Below are 19,192 nucleotides of genomic sequence, written 5' to 3'. Positions count from 1 at the left end.
GATGTCCTCTTCATATTCCTTAGTATGAACGTTACCCCCATGTAAAGATTCCTCTACTCCCTCCGCAGGGTTAACCTGGGTGGTACTAGGGACTGATGTTACTGGGCTTTGGCCCAAACATAGATCTTGTTCTGAGACAGGGTTAAATATCTTCTGCCAGAGTTCTGCTGGAAAGATATAATCTCCCCCTTCTTCACCTCTACTGAACCCTAGGACCATTGAGGCAGCTTAAAACAAGCTGTTTCATCTTTAAAACTTGCTGCCAGGAGCATACTACAAATTTTGCACATTTCTGGCAACCAAGCAAATTTTCCTCATATTTTTACAAGGACTATGCTCATGGCAGGTGATATGGGCCATACTTGCTGGCAAAAAGCGAACTGAGCAATTTGCTACAGAACACTTGAGCTGAGGGTCCTGCATAATGGTAGCCCTATAGTGACATAAAAGAAGAAGTTATTAGAAGCTAGTTAGTATTAATTGTTTTTAATGAGGGACACTTCCGTAGTTCCTCATATAGTTTCCATATTACAGGTTAACCTGATTACAAATGTGTAGTTGCAATAAATTTAAATCCCCTAAGGTTTAGGTTAGTTTTCATACCTGTATATGGCTGTATTATTTATACAATGTTAGTCCTTTTGCAATGGCTATGTGAAATTGTAATTCTAATTGTCATGCAGTTCAGACTAACTGCTATGAACTAATTTGTTTAACTAACCCAAGCTACTGTTTTATATGGCTTAGGTTAATGCTTCTAGTATAACGTACGTTCAGCTATGACTTGAGGATTTCTTAGGCGGTTCTCACTTAACCTATTCTAGTCCGCTGCCTATTCTAAGCTTATTTAAAACTTGACATAAACTAAACAGAAAATAACCCTCATATAATCTGGTTTTCTGTTTTATATGGCCAAGACTAACCTTTTTATCTGATATTTGGCCATTGCTGTTTTAAGCTAATAGTAGGATATTCCCCTAAAAAGGGGTTCCTACTTAATCTGGTTAGGCTACTGCCTGTTCTAGGTTTATATCACCTTTAAGGATGTAGGCCACGTGAGACCCTACTAATGTGTAGCCTTACAGATAGGCTACTGAGTCATAAAAAACTAGGTTATTTTATTGAGCCTAGGATAGTGTTTATACATAATCCTAGGCCTATTTGTTCTTTCTTAGCCTAGTATAGGGCAATGTCTAATCCAGATTACTGTATTATAGATCACTCTTTTACATGTATAGGCTATATAAAAAGAGAAACTTACTAATATGTAACCATATAGTTAGGCTACTATTTTTGTCTAAACCAGGTTGTTGTTTATATCTAATCCAAGGCTATTTTGTCTACAATATAGAACAGTATCTCACTAATGCGTAACTGTATAGCTAGGCTATCACTTATCACTTACTCTAATCTAGGCTACTGCCTAATCCGGATTCACGCTAAAGGGTATGGGTTACATGAAACACAATTACCTTAGTATGTAGCCTTAAAGTCAGGCTACAATCTCATCCAGCACAGATTACTATTTCGTCTAGTCCTAGGTTACATGGTCTAGGTTGATGATTTAGTCCAGTGATGGGATGTTTCATAAAAAGTTATCACTTACTATAAGGTACTGCCTAGTCCTGGATCATTTAGATCATGCTTAAGTGTACAGGCTTATATAAAAGGAGAATATTTTACTAATATGTAGCCTTATACTACCTTGGCTACCTATTTATTTTGCCAAGGTATTGTTATTATCTGATCCTAGGGTCCTTGGTCTGAGCTAGGCTGCTTAAGGATAGATAATCGTTATAAGCTAGGCAACTCACGGATACTTAATCCTAGGTTATAGGCTACAGACAACATCCACTATTAATCTGGTCTAAATTATTCTCACCTACTGCCTAGATTATTGTAGACATCATATGATCTGAAATGATTTTCTATATTAATGGTAAGTTATGGAACATTTCTTTTAGCTAAAACATTTAGATAGAATGACAAATTACAACAATTTGTGCTTTACGAACTAGCAATCAATGATGAGCAAGCGATGACCATTGATGGTAAGAAACGCCGGGTTCCGGTTTTTCACACATATTAAATATTAATTCCAAAAGTTTAAAACTAAAATTTTAACTAGAACTTAATATTATTAAGAACTTATCTTGGTATTTTTGATGTTTCCATGATCCTTGCTAATGAAAACAGAAAAATTTTGAATTTTTTCAGAGCTCTAGTAATAATAAAGTTCAAAGTGTTGACCAAAAGAGAGTAAGTGGTCATGGTCTCCTTTTCTAAACAGGTTTTGACGTTGGAAGAACCTGGGTATACAGCCTCACTGTAAAGATTTGGGGAAGTGCCCCCTTATCTTTGAGTCCATTATATACAGTAAACGCCCCGTGTTCGCGGTCTCACGATTCGCGGACTCGCCTATTTGCAGATTTCTCTACAGAACATATATAGGCATTATTCGCTGAAAATCCGCCCATTCACGGTATTTTTCACTTGAGAAATATTCAGTAATTATTGTATTTTCATGCACTTTTTGTGATAAAATCATTAAAATACTCGGGTAGTGCTCGAGTTACGACAATTCGATTTTGCAATGGGGTAAGCAGTTAATACCGATATGACAATATCTATAAAATATTTTTAAATTTCGCGCAGGCGCAGGCAGCAGCGTACAATCAGGCAGTGAGAGACCAAATTACAATAGACCAACTTCTTTCCCTCCATCTCTTTATCCCATCTTCTAGTTAAAAAAGTAAAAGAGAATGATAAAAGTATTATTAGTAATATTATAATCGTGCTTAAACGCGTACAGCCATAAATAACCGACCGAGAAACTGTTGTTTTGCTTATCACCGAATCAGATAACAACAGCCGTTTTGCTTGTATTTCAACCATTGTATGGTAATACACAATCACCGTAGTTCTAGTACAAATGAAGTTAAGTAGAATAGGACTGATATATTTTTACATTATACCTTTATTCGCTATATAAAAGATATTCTCTATGGATAAAAGATCGGCAAGGAAATATACTGCTAAATTTAAACTGCAAGTTGTAGCTGAAGCTGAGAAAACAATGTTCAAGCTGCTAATGACTATAAATTATCGTACATTGGCAATATGGATGAAACACGACTGTAATTAAAATTGGAGAATAAGTTTTTTTGATGTAAAACTCAATAATTTCAATCAAAACTACTGGGCATGAAAGAACACATTACTGCTATTTTTACGACGCGGGCGCAAAACACATTGGCAATATGGATGAAACACGATAAACAATAAAAAAGTATTTCAAGCAAAACTACTGGGCATGAAAGAACACATTACTGCTATGATGAAATCAAGTGAAAATAGCGAACAGAATCTTGATTTTTTTTACACAAAACAAACGCCCTCAAACGGCCAACATCATCTGTTAACAAAAAAAATAGTTAATTTCACAACGAGACGTATTTGTCATATTTCAACTTAAAAACACTTCGTACAACAAAAAAAATATTGCCCCATATAAAGTATCTAGAGATTCATTTACACTAACTAGAATAACTAGAAGCAAGAAAAGTGCTCTGAACTGAGTTAAATATGGCGAAATAAACTTATCGCATACTGTAATCGATTTCCAAACCAAAACATTGATCGCTATGATTGCAACTTATAATACAAACGCAATATAAGAATATGTACAATATTATTGGATACAGTGAATTAAGGGATAACATTTTAAAAAAGCCATTGAAAAGATACATATTTGTTATGTTGATGTTTGTATAAATACGACGTGAATATAGAGTACAATATAATGTAGGCTAGGCTACCATATATGTATACGATATACCAGAGTGTAGGCTAAGCTAATTCTTGTTTGTTATCCAATTTCTCTTTATATTGAATTATCATAAGTCACTCTGCATGAACCTCCAGAATTAGCTGATACGAGTATTAATAATTACTATACTGTGTATGTATAGAGTATACTTTATAGTGAGGCTAGGCTACCATATACGTATACATGGTACTGAATACCCTAGCATAGACTTAGCTATATTCGAGATATGTTTTTCCCACAAAGGATGGGTTTTTTCTCCAACAAACGATGGTTTTTTTTTTTTTTTTTTTTTTTTTTTTTTTTTTTGAACCTAACCCATTGTAATTAGGATGATACTTGTACAGGCAGTCCCCAGTTAACAGCGGGCTCGGTTAATGGCGATTCAGTTTTATGGCGCTTGTCTAGCAACGAAAATTGCCAATTTCCGCTTATCAGCGCCAATAATTGGGTATTGGTGCCAATACATACCCAACAGAGGTGCCAATAACCAAAAATCGGCACTTTTTGGCGCCGATAAGCCCCAAAAATCACTGATTTTTGGTTATCGTCACACCCTCAGAATGGAGCCCCCGCCAGTAACCGGGGACTGCCTGTATAAGCATATATTTATTTTATTTATTTATTTATTTATTTTTTTTTTTTTTTTTTTTTTTTTTTTTTTTTTGTGTTTGAACTATCAAGATAGGCAGTTCTAAGTGTTTTTAGAAGGGTTCTAAGTATTTACAGGTTTCAGCTATTCATGGGGGTGTGGTACGCATTCCCCGTGAATACGGGACATTCACTGTGTACATATCCTTTAATGAAAAAATAGGAAAATATCAATAAAACATTATTTCACTTACATAATCCATTCATGCTGTGCTTAGACGTCGATGTAAACACACACTCTCTCTCTCTCTCTCTCTCTCTCTCTCTCTCTCTCTCTCTCTCTCTCTCTCTCTCTCTCTCTCTCTCTGTGTGTGTCAGTATACATATCCTTTAATGAAAAAATACAGTAATTAGTGAATACACAGTGTTCCTCTATAAAAAAATGCAAATTAGTGATAATTTTACAGATACTGTGCTAATTGGTGAAAGTTCCCGTGGAAAAGTGAAATATGTTCCACAAAAATCTGCGACAAAGTGGGGCGTGAAAAAGTGAAGCGTGTAAATGTGGGGTAGTACTGTATTTGGCCACATTGAAAATATCACTTCTCGTCTGATCAGCAAAGTTAGCAATGATTGGGTTAGGTCAGCACTTGGGTAGGTGACTTCATGGAGCACCAGATTCTGTTGACACCTAGGAGACATCTTTCACATCATGGTTAGAAACAGGAGTAGTCAGTACTTGGATAAGTATGTTTAGGAGCTCCATTTCTTTTGACTTGATGTAGTTACACTCCTCCTGTGAGGAGTGGGAGATGTAAGCAGTATCTGCTGCTACTGCAATTACCAGTCGATTCACAACCTTAGGAGAGAATATTATGTGGATCTCAAGACAATTTCAGGAGTCTCAGTATCTGAATAGGCACTCCTTTGATAGCAACGACACCAAGGTAGAGCCATGATTACAGTATCCTCCTCCAGAGATTTTTCATTCTTTGGAACATTGACCAGGGCTGCATGCTCCTACACTTTCTTTCTTGGAACCTAAGCACAGCTCTTTGTAGACTTTCAAGAGTCTCAAGATCCAAGAATAGACACTCCTTGTTGTGATAGCAATGACACCACAGTAGTGCCATGGTCAATAAAAGGTCCTGGTGTCCTTTCGTCTACTCTATTGCAGTACAAGTACACGAGCAGACAGAAGAACATTCAGTACAGTGGCCAACCAGACATCTCAAGCAAGATGGACTTGTTAAAGAAAGCTCCCTCCGCTCCCAAGACTTCTCAGGGTGCTAGCCTGTCCCCGGTCTCCTCAGAAGAGGAAGAGGTCAACCAAGAACCTGCTCCTCCCTCGGCTTATGCAGCTGTGTTGCGGTATCCTTTGGCGAATTTTCCCACCTTTTTCACCCCAGCTGCCCCGGTCTCACCTGCTTCGACCTTTTTAATGAGGAATCAACTGGACGAAAGGATAAGACTCCCCAAGATGGTACTTTCTTCATCCTCAAGGAAGTCCTTCAAGGAGGTGGGAAACTGTCTTCGGCCAGGAGGTACTTATCTTACATGACTGGTGAAGCTCCTTCTTTGGAAGTCGTTGCTTTCTCCCAAGGGGACTTCTCTGGTCTCATTGACTCTTCTCGCCGTTCTGAGTTCTTGTCTGCAAAGATAATGTTTTCTTCTGCAGAAATAGACCATCTAGTTGAAGATATTTTCAAGGTTTTTGAAGTCTTTAGCTTTATGAACTGGACAGTGGGTGGCCTGCCTAGTTAAGAAAACAGAGGACTGCCAGGATCTAGCAGAATATATCACCTCAGACTGGCTCAGGGTTTTGTCCTGTGCTGACAAAGCCATTAGAGATGGCTCTCTAGAGCTTTCCGCTCTATTTACCTTTGGTATTCTAAAGAAAAGAGAGGTCTGGTGCTCCTTTACTTCTAAGGGAGTCACCCAGACTCAGAAGTCAGCCCTGTTGTTCTTGCTTTTGGGGCAGCAGCACCTCTTCCCTCAAGACACAGTGAAGGAAATTGCATCAGATCTACAGAAAAAAAAACTATGCAAGATTTGTTGGCCCAGTCATCTAAGCATCTCAAGGATTCGTCTGCCTTTCAAGCCGGGACTTCCTCACCCCTCCAGTAGCAGCCCTTTTGTGGCGGTAAACCTAGACCACAGTTCAGGACCCGTGCAAGTGTTCGATTCACAGCCAAGTCCATTAAGAAGAGCTCTGCCAAGACAATGCCTAAAAAGTGAGAAGGAAGCCCTTTGTGCACCCGTAGGAGCCAGACTTCTGGAGTTTTAGGAAAAGTGGCTGATACAAGGAGCAGAGCCTTGGATCATCAAAGTTTTGAAGGAGGGCTACGTCATTCCGTTCCTGGAGAGCCCCCCGTTGGTCACTTCTCCCATCACATTGACAGCATACTCGATAGGCTCCGAGACACATTCGGCCCTTCTGGAGGAAGTTTCCTCTCTCATCCAGAAGAGGGCCATAGAGTAAGTCGAGAACACCAGCACTGGGGATTTTTGCAACTGACTCTTTGTGGTACCAAAAGTAAGGGAGTCCTGGATGTGAGTGCCCTCAATCATTTTGTCTTGAAGACAAAATTCAAAATGGAAACAAGTCATTCAGGCCTTTCATCCATTCACGTAGACATTCAGGATGCATACTTCCACATTCCGATTCATCCTGCCTCCAGTAAATATCAAAGGTTCATCTTCCAGGACAAGGTATATCAGTATTGGGCCCTTGGCTTTGGCCTTTCTATGGTCCCTCAAGTATTTACTCGAGTCCTCGCTCCTCTCTTGAAATGGCTCCACTTAATAGGGATGAATGTCAGCTTTTATCAGGACGACTGGCTACTTCGATCCCCATCGAAGGAAAAGTGCATAAAGGGCTTATGCAAGATCCTTCTTCTTACCCAGGAACTGGGCATTCTTATCAGTCTCCAAAAGTCCCAGTTGAACCCATCGCAAAAGATCCTTCGATACGACGAAGCAGAGAAAAGACAGTTTGGTCTGTTAGAATCTGGATATGGTCCTGAAATGGCTGAATGGTCCAGCTTTTATACCCCTTCAATCTGCTTCTCTTAGGAATCTCACTTGCAAGACACTCTTCCTCTTTGCGTTAGCCACGGCTAAGCATATTAGTGAAATTCAAGCCATTGATAAAAGAGTAGGTTTTTCCCAAGAGATGTGGTTTGCTCCTTCACCGTAGGCTTTTTGGCCAAGAACAAGGACCCATCCAAGCCCTGTCCTTGTTCATTTACCATTAAGAATTTAGTGGATGTTCTGGGCATGAGGAAGAAGACCTGTCCAGTCAGAGCTCTCAGGTACTATGTGAATAGGACAGAAAAGATTAGGGGTCCATCCAGTAACCTCTGGTGTTCGGATAAGAACCCTTCTCATCCTCTCTCTAAGAATGCCTTGTTGTTCTTCCTGCGAGATTTTATTTCAGAGGCACACTCCCAGATCCAGGAGGATGTTTTACCAAATTTTAAAGTGAAAGCCCATCATGATAGCATGGTATCGACCTCTTTGGCTTTCAGGCATAATATATCCCTGACTTTCCTTATTCAATCGACCTACTGGAAATGCAGGCCTATTTTTGCCTCCCACTATTTAAAGGAAGTATAAACTGTGTTCGATAATTGTAGTATCTTGGGACTATTATCGGTGGCTGGCATGGTACTGGATGAGGAATAATGGGAAGCACTCTTTTTCTCCTACTATCTCTTTGCGTTGGTGTAGGGTTTTTGAGTTTTGGGGAGCTTGGGGTGTACAATGTATGTGGAGTATCCATCAGTCTTAGTGGATAGGTTGTGGTTTTTTTTTTAAGTGTTTTCAGAACAGGTGGCAGTGTTGTGTGGTTGTTTTTTTAATTTTGGTACTGCACTCAGGCCAAGGGCACCTTTTGTATGCTTTTGCTAGCAGTCAGGCTTTTCTCCTCCGCTGCAAAGCTCCCACTTAAGTAGAGGGGACCTACAGCTTAACAGCCACACTGCTATAGGTTAAGATGAGCACCAGCCAGAGGCAGTATTCACCTGCAATAGCTCACTTACCAGGTAAGGAAACAACAAGCATTGTATTCAGTGCTGGCAAATTTTCTATTTCAAAGTCATTACCATGCCTTAATGTTTTGGAGTAGAATATGTCCATGTATCCCACCTCCATTCAATGTGGGATTCAGCTATGTAATTGCTTGGTGAGTTGCTTATATGAAAATGACATTTTTGTAATAAAGTTTCATATATATACATGCCAAGTAATTACAGAGTCAGAGCCCTCCCTCCTCCCCTCTTATGGACGTAAGGGCACAAACAAATTGGCTGACCTGCCAGGTTGTTTCCTGTGTTCCCTGATAGTGGGCAGGGCCTGTGACCTACACAAAACAGAAGCGCTACCGCGAATTTTGGTAAAATTGCCTCGCAAGTTAGAAACGTTAGCTATGAATTATATATGAAACTTTATTATGAAAATGTAATTTTTATGATAAAATTAATTATTTGGGTACTTACGTACTGTTAAAGTGTAAACCCACCCAGCCTCCCCACATCTTAGTGGGTGGTCATGAAGAATTCTTACAAGAACATAAACATTCCAACACCACCTGGTGGCAAACAGGTGATTACAGAGATAGTCCTAGTGGGTCAGCTAAGCATTATTTTGTATATTTTGAATGCTGATTACACCTAACAGTAGGAAAGACCATAAAAAATATATATACATATAGTACAGTGATTACTTATCAGAGAATATCATAGATAGAATCACTAGATAAATAGCAGTCACAAAGGATACTTGAAATAAAGAACCAGTACAGAAGGCATACAGGTACACACACACACGTCTTTCTTACAAACATGCTTTCCTAAATAGTTTTCCATCTTGGCTTTTCCAAGTCAGACATTGCTAGCAAGTAATACCCACTTCTGGCTCTTTTATCTTGTCCATCAGATAAGTACAGAATCTTACCTGGATATGCCCGAGAGCAGACACTGATGATAAAAAGAGAAATCTGGAAATAGGGGATTAATTAATGTAAGATGTTATGTATACAAAACTTGGATTCTTGAACCTTAGATTTTCATGAACTATGACAGTCTTATTGGAAATATAAATTACAGAAATGTATAAAGTTATGTTGAATCAAGTGAGACTTGTCATGGCCTTGAGAATTTGCATGCCAGATTTGTTGCTGTTCAGAACTGCAGAATTGTAAGATAAGATTTTAAGGAAAATACCTGGTTCATTTTTTCCTCTACTCTCAGATCATTTTCTGTAATTTACTTTTTCCAGTGCCTTCCAACTTAATACTTGTCCTCCCAGCCTCAGCAGTGTTGTCTTCAACTTTTTCCCTTTATCTAAGACCATGTTTAGCCAGTCTAGCAAGACTAGAATTTACCTTGCTGATTATTATTAGACTTAGCTTACCTTGCATTGGAGCAGGCTCTTGCTCATATAAGCAGCTTGTAATCTCACTGGTCTTACTAAACTGGTTTATATAAAGAGTAATCTTTTTCCAACAGCCTGTCTGAATTTAGTGATGAAAATATGATGGACCCCTACAATCTTGCCATATGTTTTGGTCCAACCTTGGTGCCTATTCCAGAAGATAAGGACCAGGTAATATCTTGTGGATTTTCTTTGTTATATGTTTTATCAAGTTTTTCATGGCTTTCATGGATTCATTTTGTAAAGTCTGAGTTGATTATGGCCATAATTTGGTGAATGTATTGAAAAGTTTGAAAGCCAGCCATGTTAATTTCAAGAAAGTAGCTGTGTTCTCTTTTTGGCACTGGATTATCTCATTTTGTTTCTCACATTATGTTAAGTATTCTAGTAATTTGTCAGATTAAAATTTTAGTAGTGTCAAGTTTTTTGGTGTTTATTTTCTATTAGTATTCTCAATTATTCAGTAATTGTGACTGAATATATGTAAATTCATGTGAATTTCCCACCCTGCCTTATATGAAACTTCATGTCTATATATATATATATATATATATATATATATATATATATATATATATATATATGAAATATATGTAAATTCATGTGAATTTCCCACCCTGCCTTATATGAAACTTCATGTCTATATATATATATATATATATATATATATATATATATATATATATATATATATATATATATATATATATATATATATATATATATATATATATTGTGACTGAATATATGTAAATTCATGTGAATTTCCCACCCTGCCTTATATGAAACTTCATGTCTATATATATATATATATATATATATATATATATATATATATATATATATATATATATATATATATATATATATATATATATATATATATATATATATATATATATATATATATATATATATATATAGATATATATATATATATATATATATATATATATATATATATATATATATATATATATATATATATATATATATATATATATATATATATATATATATATATAGACATGAAGTTTCATATAAGGCAGGGTGGGAAATTCACATGAATTTACATATATTCAGTCACAATATATATATATATATATATATATATATATATATATATATATATATATATATATATATATTTAGTTTATATATATATATATTTAGCTTAACCAGAACATCTTGCAGCTCATTTCATGATTATTCAATGGTTGCTTTCATACTAAACCAGTGTATTCATACAAAGTACTTTACAAGGCATTGCCTTACTAAAGCCTTGCCAGTACATTGCAGGGAACCAAATTTAGGTAATGACTTTTATGTACTACCCATAAAAATCTGTTTTAAAAAATATTTTTCCAAACAGGTGCAATTCCAAAACCTGGTAAATGAGCTAATCAAGAATATCATCATCTTCAGTGAAGATATTTTCCCAAGTGATGGTGGTCAGATATACGAAAAATACATATCCCGAGATTCCATAGATTTGGAGGCAGAAGTTGGAGATGCTCCTTCTGAAGTTCACGATGATGTAGACTCAGAACCAGGCCAGTCAGAGGATGGTAAGACAGCTGGAAGGAAAAGACTTGAATTTGTTGTTTGGTTTTTCGATTAGAAGTCTCTACTGGAGGTGCCATGGTTGATTTCTCCAACAGTGCAGTAAATGGAATTATGACATTTATCATAATTTCACCCAAGCTGAAAGTGCTTGATTTCATTTGTGTGAAATATATGCCAAATTTTCTTTACTTTTCCCCTTCTAAAGTAAACACTTGCCATAATTCTTATTTACATATTCATGAGGGCCTGAACCTCAAATACATATTCATCGAATATTCAAAAAAATTTGTTGTACAATAATCCAGTGATATAGGTAAATTTTAAGGTGTTAGTGCCTTGTAGGACATGCTATGGTTTCTTGAACTTGAGGATTTTATGTTGGTTTCAAAAGCTCATGAATGTTACAGTCAGATAGTCACTGAGTCATTCAGTCACTGCAAGTCCTTGCACCAGCAATGTCAGGTACTATACAGCACAGTACTTGCATCCTTTAATATGAACCCAAAGTTTAACAATGTACAGTAAACCCCCGTATTCGCGTTCCCACGATTCGCGGACTCACGCATTCGCGGGTTTCTCTGTAGAACATATCTACCTATTATTCGTGGAAAATTCTCCCATTCGCTGTATTTTTCACTGAGAAATATTCACTAATTACTGTATTTTCATATAATTTTCATGAATAAATGCACTTTTTGTGATAAAACTATTAAAATACTCAGGTGTAAGCATTTTTACATGGTTTTTCTTGTGTTTGCACTATCAAAATGGGCAGTTCTAAGTGATTTTAGAGGATTTTTAAGTATTCGCGGATTTTAGCTATTCGTAGGGGGGTGTGGTATGCATCCCCCGCGAATACGGGGGTTCACTGTATTTTATTATTTTGGTAAAGCTTCAGAAATCCATTTGGACTATATTAGTTTGTTTGCAGAGTAAAAATAAAAATGCCACCTGCTGTAGAAGTAAAAGAAATTTTTGGAATGGTTTGTTTGGATGGAAGCAATTACAGGAATTTCAAAATAATCAAACGTTATGTGAAAGCAGTTTTATTATTATTATTATTAATTATTATTATTATTATTATTATTATTATTATTATTATTATTATTATTATTAATTATTAAGTAGTTTAACCAGACCTATGAGTTAATTTACTTAGCTCTCACATGGCTGGTCAAAAGGATTTGCCTTTATTAATGATACAATGTTGATTTTACTTATTAAATTTCAGCTTAAAAGTAAATGAGATCTTAGTTTGTAGTAGCACTTGGATCATTATAGTACTGTTAGAAGGTGGTTATTGCAGACTGTAGATAGTCATGCATTCAGATCAGTCCAGTTAGAATTAATATATAAATTTTAGTATGATTTTTAGGTTTTCTTATTTAAAATATTTTTCTATTCATTTCATTTAGGAATACAATATATAATCTTTGTTACACAACAAACCTGTTTTTAGCAATTACCTCACATTCAAGGTCTTCACAAATCTTAGGTACTTCATTCTTGATTCAAAAGAAAATTGTCTGCTGCTGGCCAGCAGCATTGCATAGTCGTTACAAAGGTTCTAGGTCCTGGGTACCAAAGACCCTCACTTTTCATATGTCAAGTCTGTTGGCAAAAAAGAACTTTCCTCTTAGATATTTTGGTTGATCTTTTTGATAGGTGGTTGATAAATTGTCTATTTCCAGCAATCACACAAGCGTGTATTCCTTTTAATTGCATCTCTTCTTCTAGAGTAGTAAAAAAAAATTTTTTTTTTTTTTTTTTTTTTTTTTTTTTTTTTTTTAATTCTAGATGAAGTTTTTTGTCATTGGGCTGCTCACCCTTTTTGCTGCCATCCTGGCTGGTACTTTAGTGAAAGAAATGTTTTAAGTATATTTTCTGGTTGACAATATAGGAAAATAATGCTTTTTTAGGTGTTTTGGTATTTACTTGATGCAAGTGACATTGAGATTGAGCAATATACTGTACTAGGTACAGTACTAAATGTATACTAGCTAGCTTATTTTTTTATTAGTTTTGTACGCATTTTTGGTAACATTATTTGTTTTATGCATGTTTTAGAATGAATATACTCTACCAGTTTTGGGGAATAAGGTTATTTCTTATTGAATAAAATTAGGGTCTAGGTTTTGTGAAGGCTGCAGATGAAGGCTAATTTTTAGCAGTGTGCTGGTGTAAAAAAAATATATTTTCTTTTAAAGAAAATTATATATTTTGCCATAAAAATTTGGTTTTATATAAAATACTGAGCCCTCTTGGCATAGATTTTACAGATATCCATAGTGATATCTTGGTACTCATCGTTAATTGGCTCCAGGAGGCACAACAAGTGCCGAAAATGATGAGTACCAAACAAATTTCTCCCACAAAGAAGAATGAAAAATTAATTAATTAGTACCAGACCACCCCAGGAAATGCAGATTTAAAAGACATTTATTCAACAATGGGATTGAATTTTACTTTTACAACATAATCATAAATAAAGAAAACAGTTAGATTATACACAAATAACTTTATTTTATATTTTGCTTTGTCAAAAATCATGGCCTCGGTAACTCTACCACCTGCCATTTATCATTTATCCAGGCCAGCAACAATTTTCCAACTTCTAGAGTGTTTAAGACCTCTGTTTTGTCACATTTTTTATTCCTGTAATAAAAATGCAGCTTTAATTCCTTATTTTTTTATGATCATATTCTTGGCATGTAGTACTCTGCAGAATCTCTCTCTCTCTCTCTCTCTCTCTCTCTCTCTCTCTCTCTCTCTCTCTCTCTCTCTCTCTCTCTCTCTCTCTCTCAATTTATGCTCACTATTATCACTACAGGTTTACAATCCCTTATACAACATTCTAAAAACTTTTTTTTTTTTTTTTGAGGATAGAGCACCATCAGAAATTTTAAGATCTATGAAATTTAATGCTGTTTATAGTCCCACTTAATGTGAAAATTCATGTGTTTACTGTGTATACTCTCATATCATGCAACATTTTGAAACTATTTTTAATCAAATTTTAGGAGGACCTATCATACCCGAAATGACCCAAGGAACAAAATGTGTGTGAACTGGTGACCCTGGTTAGGTTGTTACACCAGTAGTAACCCCTCGAAAAAGTCAAATAGTTCACATGTAATTAATGTTAATTTAAATAAAACTGATGTTTTACTGAATGTATTCAGTTATATTGTAAATATTGTCATATTATCTTATTCTAAGATAATGAACAGTGTGATCATGCACTATTTGCATTATGGAAATGTTTACATTCTCAAAAACATCAGCTGATTGCATTTTACCGATATCACCATTAAAGCTAAGTATAATTCAGAGATATATTTTTTGCATTATCAAAGCTGGGTTAAAAATGCAACTTGCCTTTATTTATAAAAGCAGTAAATTTTATATTAGGGAAATAGTGATTTTTTCAGTTCCGACATTGCTTTCGCCTATTCCGAAAGGTTTTGCACGTCATTCTTTTTTTTTTTTCAACTGCGGCTTAAATTCATTTCAGTACTTTCGTAAGTCATTCTTGTCCATTGCATATATATAAGATTAATAAAAATCAGTGTACTTTTACTTATGAAAGTCACCATTGAGAATTGGCAAATTTCTTGTGTGTCAGTAACCGGGATGCAACTCTTAATACTGTAAACATATGGTAACCAACATTGGTAACCTGCTGTTTACTGTGCTTACTGCTGTGTATGCTAGTGTTTTGCATGGCATAGTAAATTTTTAATTATAATAAAAAATAATTAATAATTAGATAGGCCATAAGTCCGGTGCGGTAAACCTGGTTAAATCAGTAACTTGTATTAGGCTACCGAATGTAAGCTTTTAGGCCTATTTAATTAGTCAGATACTACCTTAGATATAATGTGCATTATCAGTGGAACTGACTAAAAATGTGACAGGTATAGTAAACCATAACTTAATATTCCTACTACAAATGAAACTCACCCCAGAGCCATGATGTAGTGTATGCAAAAACATAGCAGAAAAATGCAAAATAACCCCAAAAAATATTAGAATGGATTGAGAGGGATTCTGCACTAATTGAAGTTACTCTGTGACTAACACTGAACTCTTTGTTTAGCTTGAAAGAGGTAGTACGTCATGGCATCTTGAGACAAATGTATTAGCTTGCACGCCAAGTGCCAAGCAAACAACGAGTACCAAGACAATTTTTTTCATCAAAATGTGTTAAATACTGAATTCAACAAGTTTTGAAGCCAATGATTACCGAGGTATAGCTGTATTTGCATATTTTTATTTATTCTGTTTTTAATGTATTCTTCAGAGACAGTTTCTTCAAAAATCTTCATTTTTCACTGTGCAGTACTACTGTAAATAGTACATGTATCTAGAATTAATTTAGTTCTATACAGAGATGCAAGAAGGGTCACATGTAATTCAGACTAGTAGTCACTAATGCAGTTAAGCTATTATAAGAGTAAAGTAAATCCAGTTGTGAAAAACTTTAGAGCAAATACCAACTGATTTTAACAATTGACTGAATATAGCATTAGTTTTTGAAACTGCCAGTACAGTAATTTATTGTTATTCATTAATGGTTGTATTGCAGGGTCCTTAAAGAATATCATAAATCACGGATTGGTTTTTGACACAAAGTTTCAAGTACTGCTTGGAGGAATATATCATGGAGTCTTGAAAATTTTTTCTGCACATGTCTGGTCTTGTGTGTTCAAGAAGCATTTTCTTTTTCTTACAGATTTTGAAGTCATGCTTTTTTTTATTTTGCACTGCTTTATGAAATATTAAAGAAGAGTAAAGTTCGAAAAGGTAGTCACTATTGATTCACCATATGTTACTTTTTATTTTATTTTATTAAGTGCTCCTGTGTTTGTCCTCAGTCCTTCATTCTAAGGTTAAGTATTTACTGATATTTTTCAGGTTGCTTTTTTTGGCCTCGTCTTGCGTATAAACTGCATATCAGAATTTACATAGGTTGTCAATGATAAGCATGGCTATGATGCATTTGTTGAGCTCACTGAGAAAGTAATCCAGTCCACATTTATATGCAGTTTTGTTGTCAAAAATTTTTTTAACTATTAACATTGTTGATACATTCTTTGATTGAAGAAGAGAACCTAATGCACTTTCTTCAGATTGATCCCTTAATCTGTTGCTTTACACCTTTATGGAAGAGGTACACCATAATCTGATTGAATAATTCTTTCTTGAGTTGCACACTACTTAGCTTCAAATAGTACATGTATTTCTTTTTGTTATATCACAGGAGACATTGCAACAATGTATATCAGTAGCGTCAACAGTTTTAGTCTTTGGACCAGAAAGCTCATTTATTTTCTAAGACTTGGTGATTATAGGCTTCATTGTTAATTATGTTTGTTGCACTGTGTTATGTTGTAATGTGTTTAAAATGTATTGGAGGGCAACTGCTTTCCATCTTAGCTTCATTTAGCATGCTGGCTCACAGCCTTTGTCTCAGGAAACCACGTAGTTTTGCATCCCTTGCTCTTGTTTAGGTATGAGGCTTCTCTAGGAAGTAGGAACTGCAGTAAAACCCACAATGGCTTACTAACCAGGACAGATCTAGGATGGTTAATGCCTGTTATTCAATGTTCAGTTTTTGATTGATTTTGGCAAATTAATTTATCAAGGTTAGATACCATGGTTATTAATAAGATGTTCTTGAAGTAATTGACCTCAAACTAAATGGAACACCAAAAAACATAAAAGAGGAACATTGGACATGAATCATAAGGGTTCATATTCCCTTCTGCTGCTGCCTCACTGAGAAAAAGTCAACTGTTGCAGTATTCTATTTTCCTTCTTTGAGTAGCAGCTGCATAATCAGTGGCTCATTCACACTGTTTGCAGTACATCAGAGAATACAAGAGTTATTCAGTATATCCATGAGACTGTATATATATCTGCCAAAAGTGCAAGCAGGGTAGGCTGCCTTGGATAAAGGATGAGAAATGTCTGACATTTACCATTTTAGTAAGGAACTACCTCCTGGATGTGCAGATTGCATATTTTATATCATAGCAACAGGGAAATTCTTTCTGAAAATTTCATAGCACTGTAATATCCAAAGTCCACAAGCACTTTGAGGCTCCACTAATTTTTCAGTTTGAAAGTCATTTTTTAATTAAATTTTTTTTTTGTAAATGAGATGCTGTTCTGTGAACTTTTCAGTATGACTGATTAAGGAATTGACTACAGATGGATGAAATGGTCTCTCAAGGTCTTTTAGATAAGCTATGAAAGAAAATTAGCAAAGTGTATTGAATAAGCTTTCAAGATTTTTTAACAAATGCATGCTTGGAAATTTAATGCATATCAGACATGCAAGCAAAGGCAGTGTTGTAAATTTTCTGAAATATACAACTATGAAAGAATTAAAGAATTGCAAAGAGTTGGCTAGCCATACTGTAAGAATAATAATATACCAGAACAGAGGTAGGCATATCTAACCACTTGCACACTGGGAATGAACCCAGACAGAATCTTGAGAGTAACTTTGCCGCTGTTCTGCTGTAACTGTATGGTAGTTCTGAACTCATCATTTATCGTGTTGTAGGGGCTTAACAAAGTTGTTTGTTATTAGATTTGATATGAAGACCGTGAAACCGGTGCCGCGTGGCTATTATTTTAGCTAGATGCAATCCTTTTTTACCATTAATTTAGCTTGAGACTTAACTGTATCATAGTAATGCTATTTTTATTTTTTCCCTGGAGGACAATTTTATTTTAAATGCTCTTTTTTGTTTTGCTTCTTTAAATATTTATATGCCCTAAGCAATTAGATTTGTATTTTGATTTTTTGTTCAATTTGTTTCCCATTTGTTTTGTGTTTTTTGTGCATGGCTGTTTATTTTGTTTTGTGGCTTTTTGTTGCAGATTCTGTATTTAGAGACAAAGATATAGCTCTTCAGATATTTGGAAGTAAGTATTAGCATGGCACTCATTTCTGTTGAACATTGCAGTTACTGCAGTGTATGTTGTCTATAAAAATGTAATCACTGCCATCCATGAAATATAAAAGTTTGTAGTTACTGCAAGTCTGTTATCATGAAATTAGTCATTAAAGAGGTCATAGTCTGTCAAAGTATTGCAATCATTGCAAATGTTATAAGAGAAAATGCTTTTGTAATATGTAACTATATACTGTAATGCCTGTAGTCCCTTGAAGACTAGATAGAGAGCAGTCACTGCAATCTGTTGTTTATAAATGTTTAGCAGTTATGTTTGTTAGTAGTAATGGAATGAACTATTTCAGTGTCAAGTACATTACTGAAAAATTGCTTTTGTAATTAGATCAGTTGTGTGGCAAAGAAAACATATTAGCTTGCTGAAGTTAGAGTCATCTTGGTCATCTGTCTGGAGTGTATCAATTTGCAGTTAAGAATATCATTATATATGGATGAGTTCATTTAGACCTTGGTTAGCATGCTTATATTTTGTGCTGTAGATTTGGATTGGCAAAGCACCTAGTCAGGCTCATCATATGATGCCATTTTCTTAAAAGAGAATATTTTCAGTGGAGCTCATTTCAAAAGATCCTGTGAGCAATCAGGATAAACAAGTTGATATTACAGATTGTTAATTGGAGCTAAGGGAAGTGTGAGGTTTATATTTGTTTATACTGTGGTAGATGTCAATGTTTATAAAATGTTTTTATAGTTATTGTGACCTCTGTTGGTAGATAAAGCTTTATTGTTTTAATAACTGTAGTTTGAAATAATACTCAAATAAGGTATACTTTTATGGCAACTAAAA

The 19,192-nt window shown here is 35.2% G+C and overlaps 1 protein-coding gene across 20 annotated transcripts in view; it reads left to right on the top strand.

Moving 5' to 3' along the window:
- The window catches only part of LOC136836061 (SLIT-ROBO Rho GTPase-activating protein 1-like), a 797,683-nt gene that overhangs the window by 725,934 nt on the left and 52,557 nt on the right, over positions 1-19,192 (top strand). For 16 of the 20 annotated variants that reach the window (XM_067099977.1, XM_067099978.1, XM_067099982.1 and 13 more), the window contains 3 exons: positions 9,928-10,024; positions 11,226-11,421; positions 18,314-18,358. In XM_067099977.1, coding sequence (XP_066956078.1) covers positions 9,928-10,024; positions 11,226-11,421; positions 18,314-18,358 — 338 coding nt within the window. The remainder of the gene's footprint in view (positions 1-9,927; positions 10,025-11,225; positions 11,422-18,313; positions 18,359-19,192) is intronic. The other 4 variants (XM_067099984.1, XM_067099987.1, XM_067099976.1 and 1 more) reach the window with 1 other exon arrangement.

This window comes from Macrobrachium rosenbergii, chromosome 56 (genome assembly GCF_040412425.1).
Source record: "Macrobrachium rosenbergii isolate ZJJX-2024 chromosome 56, ASM4041242v1, whole genome shotgun sequence".
In the NCBI taxonomy this organism is placed as follows: Eukaryota; Metazoa; Arthropoda; class Malacostraca; order Decapoda; family Palaemonidae; genus Macrobrachium; species Macrobrachium rosenbergii.
This window is presented reverse-complemented; position numbering and strand designations above follow the sequence as displayed.